The sequence below is a fragment of the Pipra filicauda genome, unplaced genomic scaffold, assembly GCF_003945595.2.
Source record: "Pipra filicauda isolate LSUMZ 115617 unplaced genomic scaffold, ASM394559v2 scaffold344_size1527164_pilon, whole genome shotgun sequence".
Taxonomy (NCBI): Eukaryota; Metazoa; Chordata; class Aves; order Passeriformes; family Pipridae; genus Pipra; species Pipra filicauda.
Genome location: NW_024104470.1, coordinates 695,578 through 716,402, shown reverse-complemented (window position 1 = coordinate 716,402; position 20,825 = coordinate 695,578). Strand labels below are relative to the sequence as shown.

Genomic DNA, 20,825 nt, shown 5'->3' with positions numbered 1-20,825 from the left:
CATGAAAAGGAGGGTTACCCGACACCCCAGTACGCAGGGGACAGACTCCTGCTTTTAGGGAAATCTGGCCTCGTCTCTTCTGGGCTCTTGGTTTGCACCAGGAAGGGCTGAAAAATCTCTGTGGAAAAGATTCCTTGAGAAATTGTGATTAAAAGGATTTTAACAAAAAAACCCTCTTAAATATTCTCTTAAATGTATAAATTTAAAAGTTAAATACAAGAAACTAATTTTTTGTGGGGTTTCTTCAGGCTTGTCATGTTTTAATAAGGCTTCCTTTATTTCATTGGAAGGAGCAAACAATGTGGGAGGGTTGGAGTGGGATCTGTTTTCTAGCAAGTTTTATCTCAGTGGGACTGAAGGAAGAAAAACTAAGGGAAAAAAAGGCAAGTGATAGAGCAGAGGGAGGGAGGAAGGGGGGAGAGCGGCATTTCCAGCAGAGATGAGCAAAACTTGACACAACTGCTGGAGCCTCCAGCAAAATCCCTGTTTACCAGAGGGAGATGCCTTAGAAACTGCTCCTTGAGGAGATCCAGTGTGAGGGGGAACCAACCAACCACCCTGACAGGAGGGAAAGGCTGAAAACTGGAAAGAGATGGGAGGTTTCTGAGGTGGAGAAGGGAGCCCAGGGCTTGGGTGTGGGCTCAGGGATGGCTGAGAGACTCCTCCTCTGCTGACTGCTGTGCTCATCCCACTTTGTTCTTGACAGGATTCAGCCACCAAGCCTGGACCCCACCATGCTGTGCCCTGCTCCAAACACAGGTCTCTGGCTCCTCATCCTCACTGGTGAGTGCTGTGGCTGGGGAGGGTGTGCAGGATCAGGGAATCCCTCGGGCTGTCCCCTGGCAGCTGTTCTGCCCACCCATGGGGACCCCAGGGAGGAGCACATGTCCCAGCCCCACTGGGACATCTAGACAAAGGGTGAAGCAAGGAAGCTGGGAGAGACACAGGGAGCCATTCAGGAAGACCTTGCCTGCTCTATTGCTTCCAAAGGATTTCCTGCAAGGTTTTGCTTTCATTCCTTTTTCACTCTCTTGTAAACTGACATTGTTTCAGCCTGCTCTGTGTCCTGTCTGACACTGTCCCTGTGGAGAGGCAGCTATCAGTGCAGGGAATTGCCTCCTCTCCTCCTCTCATCCTTGCCTACTAAACGCATGGCCTTCCCAAACCTTTGAGGGTGCATCTGAGAGGTGCATATCTCTGCTTTTACAGAGACAGGCTCATTTTGGGGTCAGCAATATGATCATATAGACTGTCATCTCCCTGGGCCATGTAGACCAGATCATAAGATGTATAAAAGCCAAAAATGTGAGAAATATGTGTGGGAAGCCCAGGTCCCACCCATTTCCAGTTTTGTCCTCATCAAGGATGCTCCTTGGGCTGGTCCAACACCCAGCATCAGAGCATGGCTGCCTCCCTGACTCTGTTCAACGCCCCAGCTTAACGCTGCCCCAAGTCCCTCCTGAGCCATCCTGATGACACTGGACAGCAGCACTTGGTGGCACTGAGGGTGCAGTTACCTTGCAGAAAGGTTGGATGAAGGCAGACTAGTTAAAGCATAAAATGGGAGGTCCTCCACCCAGCATTGCCACAGGCAATATGGGCTACCCTGAACACTGCTAAACCTTGTCACATTTTATTTGTTCTCCGATAAGTGTTGCAGGAGGTACAAGGAATGAAGGGTGAACCTCCAAGGTCTAGGCTGGCTGGACGTTTCTGAGGAGGGCATGGGTTTGTCAGTGATGACAATGCCAAGGAGGACAAATCCAGGAAGGTTATTTTTCAGTGTAAAGGCCGACACAACAAAGCAATTACATTGGCATGAGGTGGTGCTCCAGCTTCCTTCTGCTTGGATTTCAGAGGAATCCAATTTGGTCTCATCTCCCTCCTCTCTCAGGTCTGCTGGAGGTGACGTCTGGGCTGCACATCGAACCCACAGACACTCAGCTTGAACTCGGCCTCCACAGCACCTTCTCCCTCTTGTGCTACGGGGACGGAGAGCTGGTCTGGGAACGGGAGGGTCAGCCCCTCTTTGCCTCACTGGAGCACAGGGATGGTGTCTTTGTCAGCAACCTCACCCTCAGGAACGTGACAGGCCATCACACCGGGGAGTACACGTGCACCTACAGCCCTGAGCAGGCTCCAGAGCCGGCAGAGAGGAAATCCCTGTACATCTACGTTCCAGGTAGGGAACAGCACACCCGTGTCTCTGCATTTCCACAGGGTTTAGCAACCAGGAGAAAGAGGGTTTTGAATTATTGTCTTATTCTGTGTCCAAGCACCTGGCCTCCAAAATCCCTCCTCCAATTGCAGGAGAGCCCTTATGGCAGGTCTTTCTAGCTGTGGCATGTCTCTGGTATGCCAGCTCTTGGAGAGACCCATGTGTGGTGTGCTGGGACAAGCGGTGGGGGACAAAGGTGGTTCTGGGTCTCTCTCACCCTTTCAGGAGAGGTTTGACAAGCCCACAGCATACAGGTGTACTTTGCCATGGGGTGTATGTGAAGAAGCATCCCACTAGTGTGGAGACAAGGCCCTGTTTTGGAACATTCCAGGAGGAGCAGAGAGCAGTCCTGGTTAAACTTCAAGCAGGTTTCTGTAACCAGTATTCCCTCTCTCCCACAGATCCCTCCCTAGTCTTCCTCCCCGCAGTCACCTCTGAAGAGGTTTTCATCTTCATCACGGGCTACACAGAGGCTGTCATCCCATGCCGTGTGACCAACCCACAGATGCAGGTGACCCTCTATGAGAAGAAGGTGGAGAACCCCATCCCAGCTGCTTATGATCCACAACAAGGATTTAAAGGCTTCTTTGAGGATAAGACCTATTTCTGCCGGACATTTGTGGATGACCAGGAGGTGGATTCAGACACCTTCTACGTCTACAGGATCCAGGGTGGGCTGCCATTGTCTTAGCACAGCTGTGTGCCTGCTGTGGCTGTTCCTTCAGCCCAATGGCAGGGGACACCAAAACTCTCCCTCTGCCTCCTCAGTGATGGCCATGATCAGTTTGGAGGCTGGATTTAGTCCTGTCTTTCTTCCACCTTTCCCACAGTGTCGTCTGTGAACGTCTCCATCAGCGCAGTGCAGACCATAGTGCGTCAGGGAGAAAACGTCACCGTGCTGTGCACCGTGAGCGGCAACGAGCTGGTCAACTTCAACTGGGATTATCCCCGCAAGCAAGTGAGTGCTCCAGACCCACAGGATCCAGGCAGCAGCTCCAGCCTTTGCCCAGATGTCCCATGGCAATCACTCATCAATATCTCATGGCAGAATCCCCATGTGGGATGATGCTACTGCTGCGTAGGGAGGTTTGATGGGGATATCCTTGGATTGAGGCTGTCTCAATGGCCTCTCATCTGTGCATGTTCGCTGTCCCTGTGGCAGCCAGACTGGGGTACTCTACCCCTTCCTGATCCCTCCCTGTCAGCCCAGCTTTAAAGCTCCAGTGGCAGAACATGCTCTTCACTCCTCAGACCATGTCTCCTGTCCCATTGTGCAGGCAGGGAAGGCTGTGGAGCCGGTGACCGACTTCCTGCCCGGATCCACCCACGAGATCCGCTCCATCCTCATCATCCAGAATGCAGAGCTGGAGGACAGTGGGACCTATGTCTGCAATGTCTCCGAGGGCTACCATGAGAAAACAGATCGGAAGGACATCACAGTCCAAGTGATCGGTGCGTTGCTGCCCAGGCACCCAAAGCCAGCAAACCATGTGGGCGTCCAGGCAGGGTGTCCCAGTGACCCCCTCTCCTCTCTGCACACTCTTCCCTCCCCACCTCTGCTCTAAGTAACCATGGCAAAGAGCAAATCCTCACCCCATGTCACCCCTGCCCACTTCTTGGCTTCAAAACATCCCAAATCTCCCATCATGGCTTTTGTGACCCTTTAAGGCACTTGAGGGTATGGGTAAGAGCTCTTCTGCACTGCACAGTGCCAAGGTAATGTGAAGACATATTGTCACCTCCCATCTGCATCTGTCCTCTTTTGTGTAATTTGAGGGAACCTGCCCCATCCCTTTTATCTCCCAAGGCAACACCCACATGCTGCTGCCCTGTGAGCACCTCTGCTCCAGTGTGGCTCTGCAACCACACTCCCCTCAGGCACAAGCCTGAAGCCTCGAGGGATGGATCTGGAGCTGCCCCACCACTTCTGGGTGTTCATAGAGTTTTGTTCCAGATCCATGTTTGTCCAAAGAGATGGAGAGGGGTTTATTTCTCAATCTGATCCCCCTTATCCCTCTTGCCCCCTCTCAGAGCGTGGCTTTGTGCGTTTCCACACCCACCTGCCCAGCACGGTGTACGCTGAGGTCCACAAGAGCCGTACCATCCAGGTGGAGGTGGAGGCCTATCCCCAACCCAGCATTGTGTGGCTGAAGAACAACAAGACATTGACCATGGAGAGCAGCAGCGAGTTCACCATCACCAGCAGGAACCTCTCAGAAACCAGGTTGGAGCCCATAATTTCTCACCAGGGTGCAGGGAGGGGATATTTCACAAAGTAACCTCCAAACTGCTGGTTGGACACAGTGGTTGAATGCTTTTCCATGGGTGGATTTCAAGCACACCTCAGGTGGGTGGGAGCTTGGTTGCCTCCAAGCATTATCAGTCCCCAGGTACCTTCCCACACCCATCACTCTGGGACTGTGTCTCCCCCAGGTACCAGACGGCTCTGGTGCTGGTGCGGGTGAAACAGGAAGAAGGAGGATTTTACACCATCCGGGCTTTCAATGAGGATGATGAGCAGGAGCTGTCCTTCCATCTGCAGATAAATGGTGAGGACTGGCATGGAGATGCCGGGCTGAGGAGTGTGGGAGCAATCTCAGGTGGTGGCACCGTCCTTTGCTGCAGAACCCTCAGGCTGAAGCCCTTATTCCTCTGGCTACAGCTCCAAAGTGGTTTTGGTTAAAGAAAGAGCATTCCAGCAAGAAACATGCTCATTTGAAATATCTCACACTTTGTCCCAGAGCAAGGGGGACAGGGAGAGCATAGACATCAACAGCTTGACCTTCATGCCCTGGCCCAAGGCAGTAGATGCAGAGATGATTGCACAGCTCTGATGTCCAGGACTTTCCTCACACTCACCTATGCTTTCCAAGCAAGCTAGATGGGGCAGATCTCCTCCACAACCCCCTCAAAACTTTCTCTTTTTGCTGTTAGCTTTCAAAAATAAACCACAATTGATGTGATGAGTCCTGCCTCGTCCCTAGGCTATGGTAGGGATGCAGTAGAGTCACATTCCCTAGTAGAATCACTTTACCCTTTCATCCTGCAGTCAGAAAGGAGGATTAATTCCCACCACTGTCTTTTGGTTTCAGTACCAGCCAAAGTGGTGGATCTCAAGGAGAACAGCAGTGCCAGCAGTGGGGAGCAGACTGTGACATGCTCTGCTGAAGGCATGCCCCAGCCAGAGATCAGCTGGTCTGCTTGCAGCGACATCAAATGGTGAGTGGAGCGACGGATCCCAAGGGAACAGCTGGATTCTTGCATTTATTAGAATAATAGACTATTACTTGTATCCTGCTGGCCTCACACCTGGGCGTGGTCCCAGCTGCCTCTCAGGTGCCTTTTATCCTCCCCTGGACCAGGTGCAGCACCAAGGGCCAGCCCACCCGGCTGCTGGGGAACGAGTCTGCCGAGATCGGGCTGCAGACCAACGCCACGTACCACGCGGAGCGGCAGGTCTTCCGCGTGAACAGCACCCTGCAGCTGCACAGGGTGGACGAGCCCATGCTCCTGAGGTGCACCGTGCAGAATTTCCTGGGTACCAACTCCCAGGACATCACTCTGGTCCCACACGGTGAGGGCTGAGGGAGGTGGGCTTTTCTCTCTGTGGCTCCAGCCTGGAGGTGCTGGGAGCCAGGACTGCAGCCCTCAGAGGCAGAAAACCTGGGTGTTTCTGACCAAAATGAAGCCTCCTTTGGGTTGACCAGAAAAGGTTGTTCCAGGGGAAGTCTGGAGCCCTTATGTCCACTGGCCATGGACATCCTCTTCCCACCATTGGCAGGGTCATCTCTCCAGGGAGGCAAGACAACAGACCTGAGCAGGTCCTAGGTGTCTTGTTATTAGCCCACGAGTCACTAGATGGTGCCAGGGACTTGAACATCTGTATGCTGAACATCCCAAATATGAGGAAGGATGGTCTAAGCCTAGTCCCAGGGCTGCCAGCTCTCTCCCAGGCAAACCAGCCCCTCTAGCTCCTTACCCCCTCCCATGGCCAAACCCCTCCTGCAGCAGGCCCTTCAACAGGTGGTAACAACCTATGGCTCCATCATCCCTGGGGGGCTGGCCCTGGAAATGCTGGGCAAGTCTGCCCAGGAGGAGAGGACAGAGACAGTCCCCACACAGAGGAGAGCTCAGGGTCAAGACCTTGGGGGAAAGAATGTAGCAGAAGGGGGGCAGTGACCAGAGGGAGGGAAGGCGAAGGGCGTGGGGACACCTCTGTGTTGCTGTCCCCTCCTTTCCCCAGAACATGCAGGAATAGAGGAGTCTGACTGCTGTCCCTGTTTCCATTGTAGCCTTGCCATTCAAGGTGGTCATCATCTCTGTCATCCTGGCCTTGCTGGTCCTCACTGTCATCTCCCTCATCATCCTGATTGTCCTGTGGCAGAAGGTAAAAGAAGAGAGTGTTCCCAGGCTGACACAGTGGTACCCCCACATTAGGGTGGTTGGCCTTGATGATGTCCCAGCCATGCCAGAGGCCATGGGCTTCCATCAGTGCCTGCATGCCCCTGGCATCTCCAGACTACATGGGAAATGAGGCAATGGCTGCAGGGATCAAACATTCCCTAACAAAGCCCACCGACATCCCCCATGGCTTCTCTGACCCTCAGCCTCTCAGGTGTCTCTTTTCCCTTTGCTCCCTTTTCCAGAAACCTCGTTATGAAATCCGCTGGAAGGTGATTGAGTCAGTCAGCTCCGATGGGCACGAGTACATCTATGTGGATCCCATGCAACTCCCTTACGACTCCACCTGGGAGGTGCCCAGGGACAAGCTGGTGTTAGGTAAAGGCTCTGCAGGTCCCACTGATGGACCCCTGGGGCCCTGACTGTCTGGGGGTGATAAGTTTTGATTTGTGATCTCCAAAACAGACCAACCCAGAATAGACACAGAGATCCCTGGAGATACGATGTGGTCCTTGAACAGGGGGACCATCTGGGACCATGGTGGGAGGCCAGCTGCCCACTTAGGCATGCAACACTGGCTACCCTTTCTTGCAGCTGGTAGTTATGGAAAACAGCCCCATCACAGCTCATGGCCATGTCCATGCCCACCAGGATGAACTGCAGCAAGACTGGTGTGGTTTCAGAGAGGGGCCTTGTCTTTTCCAAGCTCCTCTCTTCACCTCTCCTCGAGAACCACTGCCACCTTCATCTCCGTGCTGTTTCCTTGCAGGACGTACTCTCGGCTCTGGTGCCTTCGGTCGCGTGGTGGAGGCAACAGCCCATGGCCTGAGCCATTCACAGTCCACCATGAAGGTGGCAGTCAAAATGCTCAAGTGTGAGTTGTCCCCCCACCATCCCTTTCCCCCATCCAAAAGCCACAAGGCCAAACCGTGCCGTGCACTTCCCTCCTTGCCCTGCCGCTCACACCAGCTCTCCCCAACAGCCACAGCCCGGAGCAGCGAGAAACAAGCCCTCATGTCTGAGCTGAAGATCATGAGCCACCTGGGACCTCACCTCAACATTGTCAACTTGCTGGGGGCCTGCACCAAAGGAGGTAGATGAACCCTGAGCACCCTGTCTCCTTTTCCTGCTGTCCTGGGCTGTGCTGAGGAGAACTGCCCTCAGACAGAATAATTCCTGTTTTCTGGTTCATAATGATTCACCCTTCCCCTAAGAAAGCCTTGTTTGGCTCCAAATGCCTTTCTTCCAACCTGATTGAAACTGAGTAGGTATGTGTCAGTTAACCCCCACCTCCCTCCACATACACAAACTTCAAAGGCCAAAAATACTCGGTACCAGAAAGGTGGCATTTCCCCCTGGCCCTGCCTAGGCATTCTGCACTCTGGTAATGTCCCTGTGGGATGAAATTCACTGCTGTGGTGGCCAAAGCAGGGGTGACACTGGTGCTTTCTCCCTCCCTCCAGGACCCATCTATATCATCACTGAGTACTGCCGCTATGGGGACCTGGTGGACTACCTGCACCGCAACAAACACACCTTCCTGCAGTCCTATGGAGAGAAGGCACGGCGAGAGGCAGAGCTGTATGGGAACACCCCCAAGGAGGACCATGTGCACAGGTACCTGCAAAGCAGCAACCTCCTCTGCCCTGGTGCCTATCCTACCTTGACCCCATAAATGAGGGAGGCTGCCACTACCAGGAAGGATACCTACATTTCCTCCAGACCAGTGAAATCCACACTGTGCCAGCACTGGGACACAGCTGGCTGCTCTGTTGCCTTGTCAGACCAGCTCACGTGCTAACCAGCCATCTCCAAACAGCTCCTGGCAGAGGGCAGTTAGCAGAGGCAAACTGTGTGTCCTAGAGTCTGAGTTTTCTAGCACACATGCTGCCTGTTTCATACCAGTTGGGAATATTCCCTCGCACCATTAACTTTATTGGCATAGCTATAGCTACGCATTGAGTACAGAGACACAGGGTTTTCCAGCATGTCTTAATCATTGAAGACCTCTACTCTGCATTTTCAGGGCAGTTTGTGCTGCTACCGAGCCCAAGAGAGAAGTGTTAGAAGGAGGGCAGTTGCACAAGAGGAGCCACAAGGAAAGGGTCCTTCATCTGGTTGCCAGCTGTAAGGGGTGCAGGCACAAACAGCGCAGAGAAATAGTCCCATGGGAAGTTAGAAAGCAGCATTTCCTTCCAACACGCCAAAACAATAGTAAAACAGAGCAGTGTTACAGCTCCCCCCTGCCTTTCCTGCTTGAAGGCAGCTGAGATCCTCCTGAGCACTAAGCACAGTCCCCCCCTCCTGTGGGAATGTGCCCCACAGCTCTGGCCATGCTGCAGGTTTCCCTTATCCAGCCCCTGCATCTGGAAGGCCTCAAAGTGCTGCTTCCCAGATGCAGTTGTTGCTCAGCCGTGGGAGAGGTGCTGATCCAAACTGAGAAGATTTAGATGTGGACAGAGGGTTATATCCTGCTGACTCAGGTCAGCCTTCTCCATGCAGTCCTGGCCAGCCTGGGAATGTGCACAGACAAGGTGGAGGGTTTTGCCTGCCCACCCTCCTGCCCTGAGGGCACCTGTGGACCTGTGTGGCCCTGGTTCACTTTCCTGCCCTACCCAGTGCCAAACTCTTGTGCTGAGCCAAGGCTATGGTCCATCAGGGAAGGTGAGCATGAGAAGGTTCAGCCTGTGGGCAAGGACATCTGGAGACCCTCAGGGGAATACCGCAGGGCTGTTTAAAGCCAGCACTGAGGAGACTGTGTGTTAGGTGGTAGGAGTTCTCCAGTGCCATTTGCAACATCTTTGCATCCATACTTCTTTCCCTCCTGTGTGGGGCATTTGGGTGCTGGGGCTGAGGGCTCACAGATCATTGCCCCCATCCCTTGTGTCTCCTCCTCTTCTCTGGATCTAAACAGCCTCTTTGCTTCCCCACACAGTCACCTCTCCATGTCTGTCGAGAGTGACGGCGGCTACATGGACATGAGCAAGGATGACTCCCTGGACTATGTGCCCATGTCTGACATGAAGGGTGAAGTCAAGTATGCTGACATCGAGTCCTCTAACTATGGCACCCCGTATGAGCTGGACAGCTATTCCCCCTCAGGTAACAGCTTGGCCACAGCCGGAGGGAGAGGTGCTTTGGGTGCTGGATACCTCTGGGATTAGTCCAGTAGTGGTGGCAGATGCCCTCACAAATGAGAGCTCCTGGCTCTACCCCTTTGTTGCTGGAGGCAAAGCAATCCCCAGTGTGTCCTTACACTGGCAGGAGACCCACCAGTGTGCTGGGTAACAACAACATCCATCTCTGCTTACTCTCCAGCTCCTGAAAGGACAGACCGGGTGACACTGATAAATGAGTCTCCGCTCCTCAGCTACATGGACTTGGTGGGCTTCAGCTTCCAGGTGGCCAATGGGATGGAGTTCCTGGCTTCCAAAAATGTATGTATGCTGGCTGGTCTGTGGTGCCTGCTGTGGTCAGCTCTGCTTGCTGTCCCTCTGTCCATGCCAAACTCCTCCTGGGAGAACTGGCCATGCAATTGAAGAGCTGCTGACCACTTCCTTTGGAAACACAGCCCTGGGGATCAGCATGACTATATTTGCACGTGACAGCTTGCCCTGGCTCACATGGAGCTTCAGACCTCAAGTTCCCTGACTCTCTGCTCCTCCCGAGCCATGTTCAGCACAGCTGTGGCATTATATCATCCCTATTTACTGGGATGACCAAACAGTGATAATCTCCCTGTGCTACAGTACAAGGCACTCTGCAGCAGACTATCTACTCTTACTGGACAACCCTATTACACCATATGCTCTGAGCACCCCAGAACTCATCAGAAGTGCTTGTTTAGTGGAAATTAAGCCACCATAGAGGACTAAGCTCTAAGGTCTGGCTTAGCCCAGGGCAGGCAGTAATATAGCTGGATCAGGTGAAGCATCACACAGGGCAGGGCTAAGAGAAGGCATCAATGCCATCAGTGACATGTGGAGAGAAATTCCTGGCTCTGCCTCCAGCCAGCCAGTTTGATCCCTAAAAGAGCATAGTCAGTGCTCCCCCATGGAGCATACCTCGGGACTGTTCATACAGAAACTTCCAACATGGTGGCATACCAGGAGGCACAAGCTAGGCTGGTGTAACTCTGATGTCTTCAGACTGCTGGGTTGGATTATCCAAACAGACATGAAGACATCCCCTCCTTGCCAGCCCACCAAGCCCCCTTGCTTGGTCAGTCCCTGGCAATTCCCTCTCTGCTGGCTTGTTCAGATTCCCCTTGCCAGATCTGTGTGTCCGTTGCTGTCACGGGGGCAGCAGTCCAGGCAAGCAGTGAAAATGTGGTAGCTCTGCTAGTGGTTGAACCATGATTGTCCCTAGAGGTGGAGGAGATGCCTGAAATTACGTGAGGTGACTCCTGTGCCCACAGCCTCAGGAACGGGCTCATGCTGGAGCTGGGCTGCTTCCTCAGGCTGTCTGGGGACCCCTCGCAGTGACAGTGCCCTCTCTCTCCCTGCAGTGTGTGCACCGGGACCTGGCTGCCAGGAACGTCCTCATCTGTGAGGGGAAGCTGGTGAAGATCTGTGACTTTGGTCTGGCAAGGGACATCATGAGGGATTCCAACTATATCTCCAAAGGCAGTGTGAGTACCAGGAGCCATGCAAGCCCCTTCTTCCCTGAGCTCTGGGCCTGTCACCTGCTACATGGTCCCCCTGTGAGCTGTCCCCCTGTCCATCCTTTTGCCCAGAGGTGGTGACAGAGCAGGACTCCTGGGAGATGGTGTCAACAGCCAACCATCCTGCACCTCACATGCTCTGCACACTGTGGAATAGCAGAGGTGCATGCCCACATCTCCTGGCTCTTTACAGAAGAACCTGAGCAGCAGCAGCAGCAAAACCAGGGATTGTCCCTGTACACTGTCCCCATCGCTGGCCGCAGTGCTGCATCCCTTCCCTGCTGGTACTGAGTGTGGTCCTGAGCTGCAGGCAGGAGGAGAGCAAGGTTAGGCAGCATCTCAGGGCTGCAGTGAGTCACTGGCCACTCTGGGAAGAGGTTCACAGGATTCTGCTCTAACCGCTAGACCACAGGGTAGGAGGAAGTGTCTTCCTGCAAACAGCTACTTTCCAGAGAGTTGTCTCCAATCTTTCGAGGCAGGAGAAGATGGGGCTGTAATTGAGCTTCTCCAGAACCTCCCCTGTGACTTCAACAACAGCACATCCACTCCAGCCCTGAGGCATTTGGGAATCTGCAACCCCAAGCAAAGCAGGCCACGTAATTCCCAGAGAAACTGAGGCTGGGGGAGTGGAGAGCGGAGCCAGGCCCCTTGAACTCCAGTCTCTATCTAATCTGTGAACTACTTAACTTCTCTCGTGCTTTCTCCCATTTGCATGTGCTGTCAGATGGGCACTCAGGGCCTGGGCAGGGAGTCCCTCCTGTAGAGGGTCTGAGGTTTTTGGTCCAGCCTGAGCACAGCTTCTTTACTGTCCAAAATGGGAAATGAAACTGAGCCCCTTTGCAATCCTTCCTGGAGATTATTTTGGTATTCATTGTGCAAGCGAATCCCAGGAACAGCACAGCCAGTGCTGCATACAAGCTGGTCAAGTGAAGTCTCTTTTTATGTATCACTCTGAGTAAGTAAGAACAGAAAAAAACTGGATATATCCTTTGACTCTTTTCTAGTTATCCCTTAGTCCTCTCCAGCATGGTCTCAGGTTTCCAAAATCCAGATAGGCCTGGACTTTCTTCAGGAGTCTTTGGTCATGTTGTGCAAGTCAGTGGCCTCCTCAAGAGCTGGGAATGCACACGGTGACGTGTGTGCATTAATCATGGCAGGTTGTGATGGAAATGGATGTAACACACCCACCCTTTCCTCCTGCCTGCTGGGTCCATTCTGCACAAAGAAAGAGGCAACTGGTCCCTCCGAGAACTTGCTGACAGCAGATGTCAACAAATGTGTTGGGCTGACAGGCAGGTCTGAAGGGTCTTCTTTCCTTGTAATTGGCTATCAGGCTCTTACCTGTTTAAATAAGTGCTGTAGATGCGGCTGACTCTCTTCTTGTTTCATTTTTTATTCTCTCTCAGACCTTTTTGCCCCTTAAGTGGATGGCTCCAGAAAGCATCTTCAACAACCTCTACACCACCCTGAGTGACGTGTGGTCTTTTGGGATTCTCCTTTGGGAGATATTCACTCTTGGTAAGTGCCCTGGAGACCATGGCGGTGTCTGTAGGTCTGATAACATGCTAGCAGGATCCCTTCACAGAGACAATAAAATTTCTAATTTCTAATCCCCAAGTCCCAACCTTACTAGCCAGAGTAGCACTTCATTCCCTGTCTCCTTCTTTCCCATGCTGACATTGCCATTTGGAAGTGCAATGAAACAGAAAAGGTAAATTAAGAAGGAAATTTTCGTGTAAAATGCATGTTGGCATGAGGGTGGCAGGCGATCACCAGTCTGATTTTCTGCTCTCCCTTTACACCCAGGAGGGACTCCATACCCCGAACTGCCTATGAATGAACAGTTCTACAACGCCATCAAACGTGGCTATAGGATGTCCAAACCCACCCATGCCTCTGATGAAATGTAAGTGCCATAATTTGTTTGTTCTGGACCTGCTCTACACAAACTACAGAAGCATTTCTGCCTCTGCTTTCCCCACCTGCCAATTCACCAGTGCTCTCCTTTCCCTCTTATCAGCTACGATATCATGCAGAAGTGCTGGGAGGAGAAGTTTGAGATCAGACCATCCTTCTCACAGCTCGTGGTGCTTATGGGAAACCTCTTGGTGGATTGCTACAGAAAGGTATGCCCAAAGAACCCTGTGCTGGAGGCACAGAAGAGAGTCAGTGCTCTGAGAAGAGTGCTGCCTTGGTGAGGGCCCTCACTCAGGCTTTGGAGACCAGTGTTCAGTGCTGCAATGCCAGAGAATTGTGCTGTGACTAGTTGGAACAGCCAGTGAAGGTGGTTTGGGCATCCTGGGGACATTGCTGAGACAACCAGCACCACCAAACAGGCAGCTGGTGTCTCAGCAACCGCGGAAATCAGAACTGGCAGGAGATCAACTGCCTCCAACTGTTTGGTATTTTGGAGCTGTGAAGTAGTGCCACCGAGCTCTCCTTAGGAAATGTCCATGACCTATCTTTGGTGGCATCAGGGTAGCTGAACCCAGCCCCTCTCAGAAAACTCTGGCAGGCAGGGAAGGCAAACACAACACAAGTGCATTTTCCACACTCACAAGACCTTCCTCTTTCTCTGTCAACCTTCCCTGCGAGAGCAGAGGTACCAGCAGGTGGATGAAGAGTTCATGAAGAGTGACCACCCCGCTGTTGTCCGCACAAGACCCACAATTCCTGGGCTGAACAACGCCCGGCTGGCTGCCAGCTCCCCCCCCAGCAGCATCCTCTACACAGCCGTGCACCAGAACGGAGGCGAGAACGACTATATCATCCCTCTTCCCGACCCCAAACCCGAGGTAATCTGTGAGCTCCCTCAAGAGGCCTCCGTCAGCCGGGCCAGGTAAAAATGTTGCTTCTGAATGTTGTCCTTTCCCCCCCCAAATCTGAAATGGGGGCCTCAAGAGGAGAGGGATGGTCTGCTGAGGGATAGACTGGTGGGAGAGGAGGAGGGCAGTGTCACCCCATCTGAGGGGCTGTGACCTACACGAGCCCATAGGGATGGAGATGAACCAGAGGAGCTGGAATATGAGCTAAGATAGGGCACCATGTCACATCCCTATACATCAGCCAGCACAGCTGGGGACAAGTGACCCCACCCACAAGGAGGAAGGCACACAGAGGACCGTGTTCTGCAGAACCTAACCAGCTCTATGCTGTGTTTGAGAGCTGAACAGATCCAGCTGGTATGGCCTATCCCCCTCTGGAAAGCTACTCAGATAGAGTGGGGCTGCTGGGAGCTCTGGGAATCCTCTCCCACAAGGAGACCTGGGACAAGACACTCACTTTTCTCTCCCTCTTGTCTCCCTTCAGCTCTATGCTGAACGAGGCCAACACATCATCTACAATATCCTGTGACAGCCCTCTGGGCCTCCAGCAGGACGAGGAGCAGGAATCTGACCCACAGCCAGGCTGCCAGGAGCCAACCACAGGACACCAAGAAGTGGAGGAGAGTTTCCTGTAGTCAGAGCTGGGCTGACTCTGCATCTCCTTACGGAGAGGCCAGCTGAGGGGCTGACCCACATGCCACAGAGAGCCATGCTTTACACTCCTACATGAGGACATCCCCTCCTGTCCCAGCATTCCTTCTTCCCTCCCGTCTCCCAGTGTTGGGTGGGGAATTAAAGACTTTTCCCCATTGCCATCCCCTTACCCCTTATAAAGAGGTGGCTCAGTGCCAGAAACCTTGCAGATCACTGCCAAATCCTCCTTAGTGATCAAACCACTGCAGGAGGGAAACATCTCACAGACCAACATCTTTTCAAGTGGAAGATGGGAGTTTGATCTCCACAAGAGACGCTACTTTCTGCATTGCTAAGATGATACTCCAGCCTCTTCCCCCTCCATGGCAATGAGTTTCATCTCCTCTGCACCAGCACTTCTCTGATGGTCTCAGCCCCAGCCACGCCGTGGTTCTGTGAAATGCCACTTGGACAGATGATTTGCCTGGAGCCCAATACTGGGGTGTAGAGAACCTGCAACACCAACCTTCGACTGCTGGAGGTCAAGAGTACATTGGATTCTCCTCCAAGCACAGCCAAGTCCTGAAGAGGTCAGCCAGTGTCTTGGAGGTACTGAATTACCATTTTCCTTTCTTGACAGAGCTTTCTTGACTTTGGGATAGAGCATCACAAGCACTACAGGTACCCACGGCTCTGGGGAACAGCTCTGCACCCACCTACAGGCTGTCACACCCTTTTGTGGAACCCTTTTGTGCCCAGCATGGCAACAGGATTTCAATGGGATGCCAGGAACTCCAAATGCTCTCACAATGACTTGGTTACAGAAGCAAAGAGGGCAGTTGATGTTGTTTGTGTTGTCTGTGTGGACACTAAGCTAATTATTCTCCATTGAAGATTTAAAGGGAACAACTATATTAATCCACTAGCCAGGGCCAGTATAAGGAAGCAATATGGCTATTCATTAATCTACTGCCACTAAGCCCAGCTCATCTGCTGGGAAATCATATAACCACGCCAGCTGCAGAATCTTTGTGCCTTATCTTTGGGAAGCAAGGGCTCACCTTTGATAAACTGTTCACCTGAACACCCTTTCTCAGGATGGAAGGTCTCACTGTTCCTTCCTGACTCACAGCAAGACTATAAGGATGCCAGAACACCAACCCAGGGACATCTCCAAAGAGAGAGAGGGAGAGAGGCTGGGAAGCTCTTTGGTCAGAGCTGAACTGTCTTGTGCCCTGCCACCTTCTGGGGGTCAGGCATACCCAGGGCTGTGAAGTGTCATAGGGAACCAGGCAGAGCAAGACAAACTGGGGAGGATTCCACTCTCTTGGAAAGAGTTTTGAAGACTAAACAGGCAGAGACCTTCCTCCTGCTTCTCATCTGCTTCCTCACTTCTCAGGCAGGCCTGGGGCTTCTTGTGCTCTCAGCTGCACTTGAACAAGGAGACTCAAAGCAGGAGGAACACCAGGCTTTTGAAATCAGTTGTGAACCCCACCTCTGCAGAGATGAAAGCTGGACCCTCAAAACCAGAGGTCTGACACCATTTACACTAGCAGGTTTTTCTCTGTTTTTTTCACAGTTTTTGACTGTGCCCAGAGCTCTGTTCGCTGCATGTCCCCCACTCCCATTAACCCCTTCTTTGCTCTACTCATGCACATATTTCTGTGCTCCCTACAGAAACTGCACAGGCAGGTTTACAAAATCAGAAATTCAATCAGCATCTTGTTGGGCTTCTGCCACCTCAGAGCCACTGAGATTTTTTTTTTTTTTTCAAAATATGAAACTTCTGCCAGAAATCCCCAGCCAAACAGCTTCTGTTTTATGTTGTCTACCATTCCAGTGCTGCCATTTATGTGGCTAAAAGAGAAGTAGGTGTTTTGTGGGCTGATGTCCTCGGTAAAATGTGAACATAAGAAATAGCACTTTTATTGGCAGCCACCAGAGTATATTTTCAGCCTATGTGGTCAGATTCCCCACCATCCATAGGAAACACACTGTGAATGACAACTGTTTTTCCATGCTCTGTTCCTCCTGCTTGTAATGAAGGAGCCATCTTCTATGGCCACAGTTCAGTAGATGATCCTCACTGAGGAGAGGCAGTAATTTATGAGATCCTTTGGGTCAGACCACTTTATTTTTCTAAGATATAAGGTGCTTGGCAGAATCTGTGTCACTGCAACTTGAGCCCATAGGATGGCACATCAGATCATCCTAATAGCCCCTGTCTGCACCAGCTCCATTTTTAATTTGTCCTTCTCTATCAAAGGTGACCAGAAGTATCCAGTACTCCAGAGGAGGTCAAATCTAGACCTCACAGGGCATTAATAGTTCTGGTTTGTGCTGGTCTTGACTCGCCTGGTGTAGCTTTGGGTAATGCTGGCCTTTTCCCAGCCACAACATACTGACAGTTTGGAGTCATCCTCTGACCAATCTAAGCACCTTCGTCTTTCTACACTTCCAGCATTTCTAACCAAGATACTCCCTGCTGTTCCAGACATTGGGTCATCAGCAAATTTTGTTTAAAAAGTGTTATTTTTGGGCTGGACTGACTAATAAAAATATGAAATACTCCTAGCATCAAGAGCAATCTGAGAGAGCTACTTTTACTACCTCCATCCAGCCCAAAAATTTCGCCATCAATTAACCCCTTCTCACCTTGCCTTTGGCCATTTGCTTATTTACTTCACAAATCCTTTTCTAAACTCCATCTTGTACCAATTTAATTGCTAATTAAATTACTAATTTCCTACTATCAAATAATTTCTACAGTCCTGAAAGAGGAGATCTTATTCCTTCTGGGGGAACTCAAGTATCCTGTCCTATTAGTTGGGCATTAGCTACACTTGGATGCCTGTGGCATTTTGTCACATTTGAAGATTTATTGCAATTATTCTTTGGATCAAAGCCTGTTCTGGCTGCTGATGGGATGATAACCCCACCCTCCTCTTCCTTCCTAAAGTAGGTACGCCAGACTCCTTGCAAAATGGTACCATTCTCCCCTCCAGAGAGATATGACCAAATGTTTGTCCTTGGCCCTGCAATTTTAAGAGCCAAGTCTTGCACTTTGTGGTACTTTCCTATCCTTACTCTATTCCTGCATCATTCCAGCTATTCCCATCACCATTTAGCAAGCTGCAGGGAGCAGACCTTCTCAGCCCAGCACAGGCTGGCAGCTGGGCAAAGCCAACATGTTTTGCTAAGCATCCATCAAAGAGAGGGCTTGGCAGGGCTGGGACTTACAGCATCCCCCCAGACAAGCTCTCTCCACGTGGGGAGCCAGCTCCAGCCCCACGCTCCCTCTGTCTCTGCTGCCAACATTCCAGTCTCTGCATGGCCTGGAGAGTGAGGGCCAGGAGAAATGGTTGGCTGTTCTGGGCCCATCAGTTTTGTAGCCCTACTTTTTCCAGTGAGATTCTGAAGGGAACTGGTCCCTCTGGGTTTTCAATTTTGATGATCAGCATTTTCTTTGGGGTGTGTTTTTGTGTTCAGAGGTGGTCCCAAACTGAGCCCCCCATAAAGGAACACACGCCACAGCTTGGGCCCATCTCTTGTGCAATATCTTTTTATTTGTAGATTATATTTTACTCTACAGCTGTTACATTGTTATCAGCACCAGTATATGCGTAATCCTACTGCCAGTCACTATTTCATACATACCTAAGTGTATCCCAGAAACTAATGTGTTACTCTGGTGTCTCTTTCCACATTTAAGTTGTTTCTCAGACTGATGTGTGCACAGGTTTTAATCCTTTTGTCCTTCTCGGTTTGAGCGTGTTATTTTTTTAAGCAAGAGTGTCACGTTTAGTGTTTGTTTGTGTCATGTTAAGAAATCTATAGCACAGCGGACTTTACTTGTAACTAAATTGTCTCTGTTCACCTGCCAAGGAGACTGTGGTGGAGTCCCATGGGGATGGGAGGCAGAAGTGCAGTGCAGATGTGCAGCCAGAAGGAAGTCAGCTAGAAGTGAGAAACGGCTCTTCCCCTTCTTTCCAGTCAGGGCTCTGGGCTGGGGGAGAGGCAGCACCTCAAATACAGGGCACTGGGCAGGTAGGTTTGGCCTGTGGGGAAGCCCAGGCTTGGGTCTGCAAAGCTGGCAGATCTGGAGAAGGGGATTTCACAGAGTGCTAAGGAGGCAAAACCCCCTGCTCCAACACACAGGCACAAAGGAGAGCTCTGGTTGGGCTCCGTGCTTAGTTCGGGTCCCAGGACCGATATGACCAGCTCACAATCCAAACCACAGCATCTCCCACATGGGCAGGAGAGCAGTGGGCTGCCAAGCCAGACTTGGGGAGCCTGGATGCAGCCTGGCTGTGCTCCCACTTGGAGAACACAAAGGTTGCCCTTTGGTGGCCATCAGTAACCTTTTGGTGTCCTTTGCCTCGGGTGGTTGTCCAAGCAGGGAGCAGCCAGGGCAGCTGCAGGTCCTCCCTAAGCATTGGGCAGCTCCTGGACCACACACAGGTCCTCCCTGCAGCAAATCCCAGCCCTGCCCAGATGCTGAGTGGCCAGCACTGCCTGTAACAGTGAGACACCGTGTTTGCAGACCTGCCCAAAGTGGGCCAGATATTGCTAAGAACCAGATTTCCTGGGCCAGCACATGGGTTCCTGCAGTCCCAGCATAGATCCCATGTTACTCTCAGAGATCTGAAGTCTCTGGGAGATGCCAAGATGGATCCAGTTGGCTTTGGCAAAGGCAGGGGAACTACTCCAGTGCAGCTCCAGCAGCACTTTTGGAGAGATGACTCTTGCAGGGGTGGGAGAGAAGCCAGCTTGTGCTAGGAGGCGTGCAGCATCCCATCATTCCTGTCTTTTCCTCCTTCATGGATTGATTGCACCAGAACTGCAAATCTTGCCCAAAGAGTGCCCTTTCCCACTCTTTCTGAGCTGACTTACTGTTACTCTGCAGCATCTCTGAACAGCTGCAGCACCTGCCTCCACACTCTGTCAGAAACCATCCAGAGGGCAAAGGGAAAAAGCAGAGCACAGACTAAGGTACCAAAGAGTTAACATTTTTCTAGGTTTACAGATGTATTTTTAGGATTTGTACTATGTCACATCTATAGCCGTGAGATATTATTTTTATGCTGTAAACTTTTACAAATACGTTTTAAAAAAAAAAAAAGAGTTTTAAAAATAAAGTTGTTTTTCATTTTGCAAAGTTCCATCTCTTCCTTTTATTTGCCCCGTTTTGGTTGCTCCCACTCAGGCAGGGCTGGGAATACAGCTTAACCATGTCGTGGGTGAAGGCTAAGCATGTTAATACGCTGTGCATGACCCCAGTGCTTAGTGAAAGCCAAGCTGGGAGCCAGGCAGAGAGAAGCACAGCAAGGAACAGCTGAGCCCAGAGACATGGTAAGGAAAAGGGGCTGCAAACAGGGCAGAATCTGCCCCACCTCTCTGGTAGCTGGCTGACCAGCCAGTGGGTCGTGTTGCAGGTGCATAGAGGGAGGGATACTGGGAGCTGTTCCTGTGTGTATCCCCAGTGCCAGAGGTTTGGGCCCCAAACTAAGGACTTGACATGCTCCTTGGGTCTGTGCTCAGATCAGGGTAGAGATGCAGGAGATGCCAGGCTGAACAGTGGCGGGGCTGAAGGAGATGGGAGACACCACAGCACTGTTGATTCTTCCTCATAGTTTAATATCTCAGGGCAGTGGGAGAGACTGGAGGTAGCAATGGGGCAGGGCACAAGCAGGACATGGCAGTGCACAGGGCTCCCCAAGTCCAACTCTCCCCCCCTCCCTCTAGGACTTGCTGATAACCTTAAAAGATGCAACTCCAAAGTACTGGCTCCCACATCACCACTCCCTCAGATCCACAGGTCCCCCCGCTGCCCTCACCTTTCCCCAGTCACCCCTCCAGAGACACTGAGGTGCCCCAGCCCCACGACAGACAGGCACCTCCTGAGTCCAGTTTTCTCCTCTCTCCTCTCCAATTAAACTGCTCCTCCAAAAACGACCCCAGGCTGCAGAGCAGAGCTGTTTGCAGCTGCTCTGAGCCATGTGCTTGAAAAGCACAGGGTTGTTGTGAGGAGGGATTTTGACCTGATGTTCAAACATATTGATGTTGACTCTGTTTTCAGGCTGCA

The 20,825-nt window shown here is 51.8% G+C and overlaps 1 protein-coding gene across 1 annotated transcript in view; it reads left to right on the top strand.

The window, feature by feature from the left end:
• The window catches only part of PDGFRB (platelet derived growth factor receptor beta), a 32,330-nt gene extending 12,471 nt beyond the window's left edge, over nucleotides 1-19,859 (top strand). The window contains exons 2-23 of the mRNA XM_027715563.2: nucleotides 707-783; nucleotides 1,895-2,182; nucleotides 2,620-2,889; nucleotides 3,049-3,176; nucleotides 3,496-3,670; nucleotides 4,250-4,442; nucleotides 4,652-4,767; nucleotides 5,311-5,437; nucleotides 5,581-5,792; nucleotides 6,511-6,605; nucleotides 6,865-6,997; nucleotides 7,389-7,493; nucleotides 7,602-7,712; nucleotides 8,083-8,236; nucleotides 9,555-9,721; nucleotides 9,938-10,056; nucleotides 11,127-11,249; nucleotides 12,689-12,800; nucleotides 13,089-13,188; nucleotides 13,303-13,408; nucleotides 13,883-14,121; nucleotides 14,592-19,859. Coding sequence (XP_027571364.2) covers nucleotides 735-783; nucleotides 1,895-2,182; nucleotides 2,620-2,889; nucleotides 3,049-3,176; nucleotides 3,496-3,670; nucleotides 4,250-4,442; nucleotides 4,652-4,767; nucleotides 5,311-5,437; nucleotides 5,581-5,792; nucleotides 6,511-6,605; nucleotides 6,865-6,997; nucleotides 7,389-7,493; nucleotides 7,602-7,712; nucleotides 8,083-8,236; nucleotides 9,555-9,721; nucleotides 9,938-10,056; nucleotides 11,127-11,249; nucleotides 12,689-12,800; nucleotides 13,089-13,188; nucleotides 13,303-13,408; nucleotides 13,883-14,121; nucleotides 14,592-14,742 — 3,273 coding nt within the window. The 5' untranslated portion in view covers nucleotides 707-734 and the 3' untranslated portion in view covers nucleotides 14,743-19,859. The remainder of the gene's footprint in view (nucleotides 1-706; nucleotides 784-1,894; nucleotides 2,183-2,619; nucleotides 2,890-3,048; nucleotides 3,177-3,495; nucleotides 3,671-4,249; nucleotides 4,443-4,651; nucleotides 4,768-5,310; nucleotides 5,438-5,580; nucleotides 5,793-6,510; nucleotides 6,606-6,864; nucleotides 6,998-7,388; nucleotides 7,494-7,601; nucleotides 7,713-8,082; nucleotides 8,237-9,554; nucleotides 9,722-9,937; nucleotides 10,057-11,126; nucleotides 11,250-12,688; nucleotides 12,801-13,088; nucleotides 13,189-13,302; nucleotides 13,409-13,882; nucleotides 14,122-14,591) is intronic.
• Nucleotides 19,860-20,825: the final 966 nt, after the last annotated feature.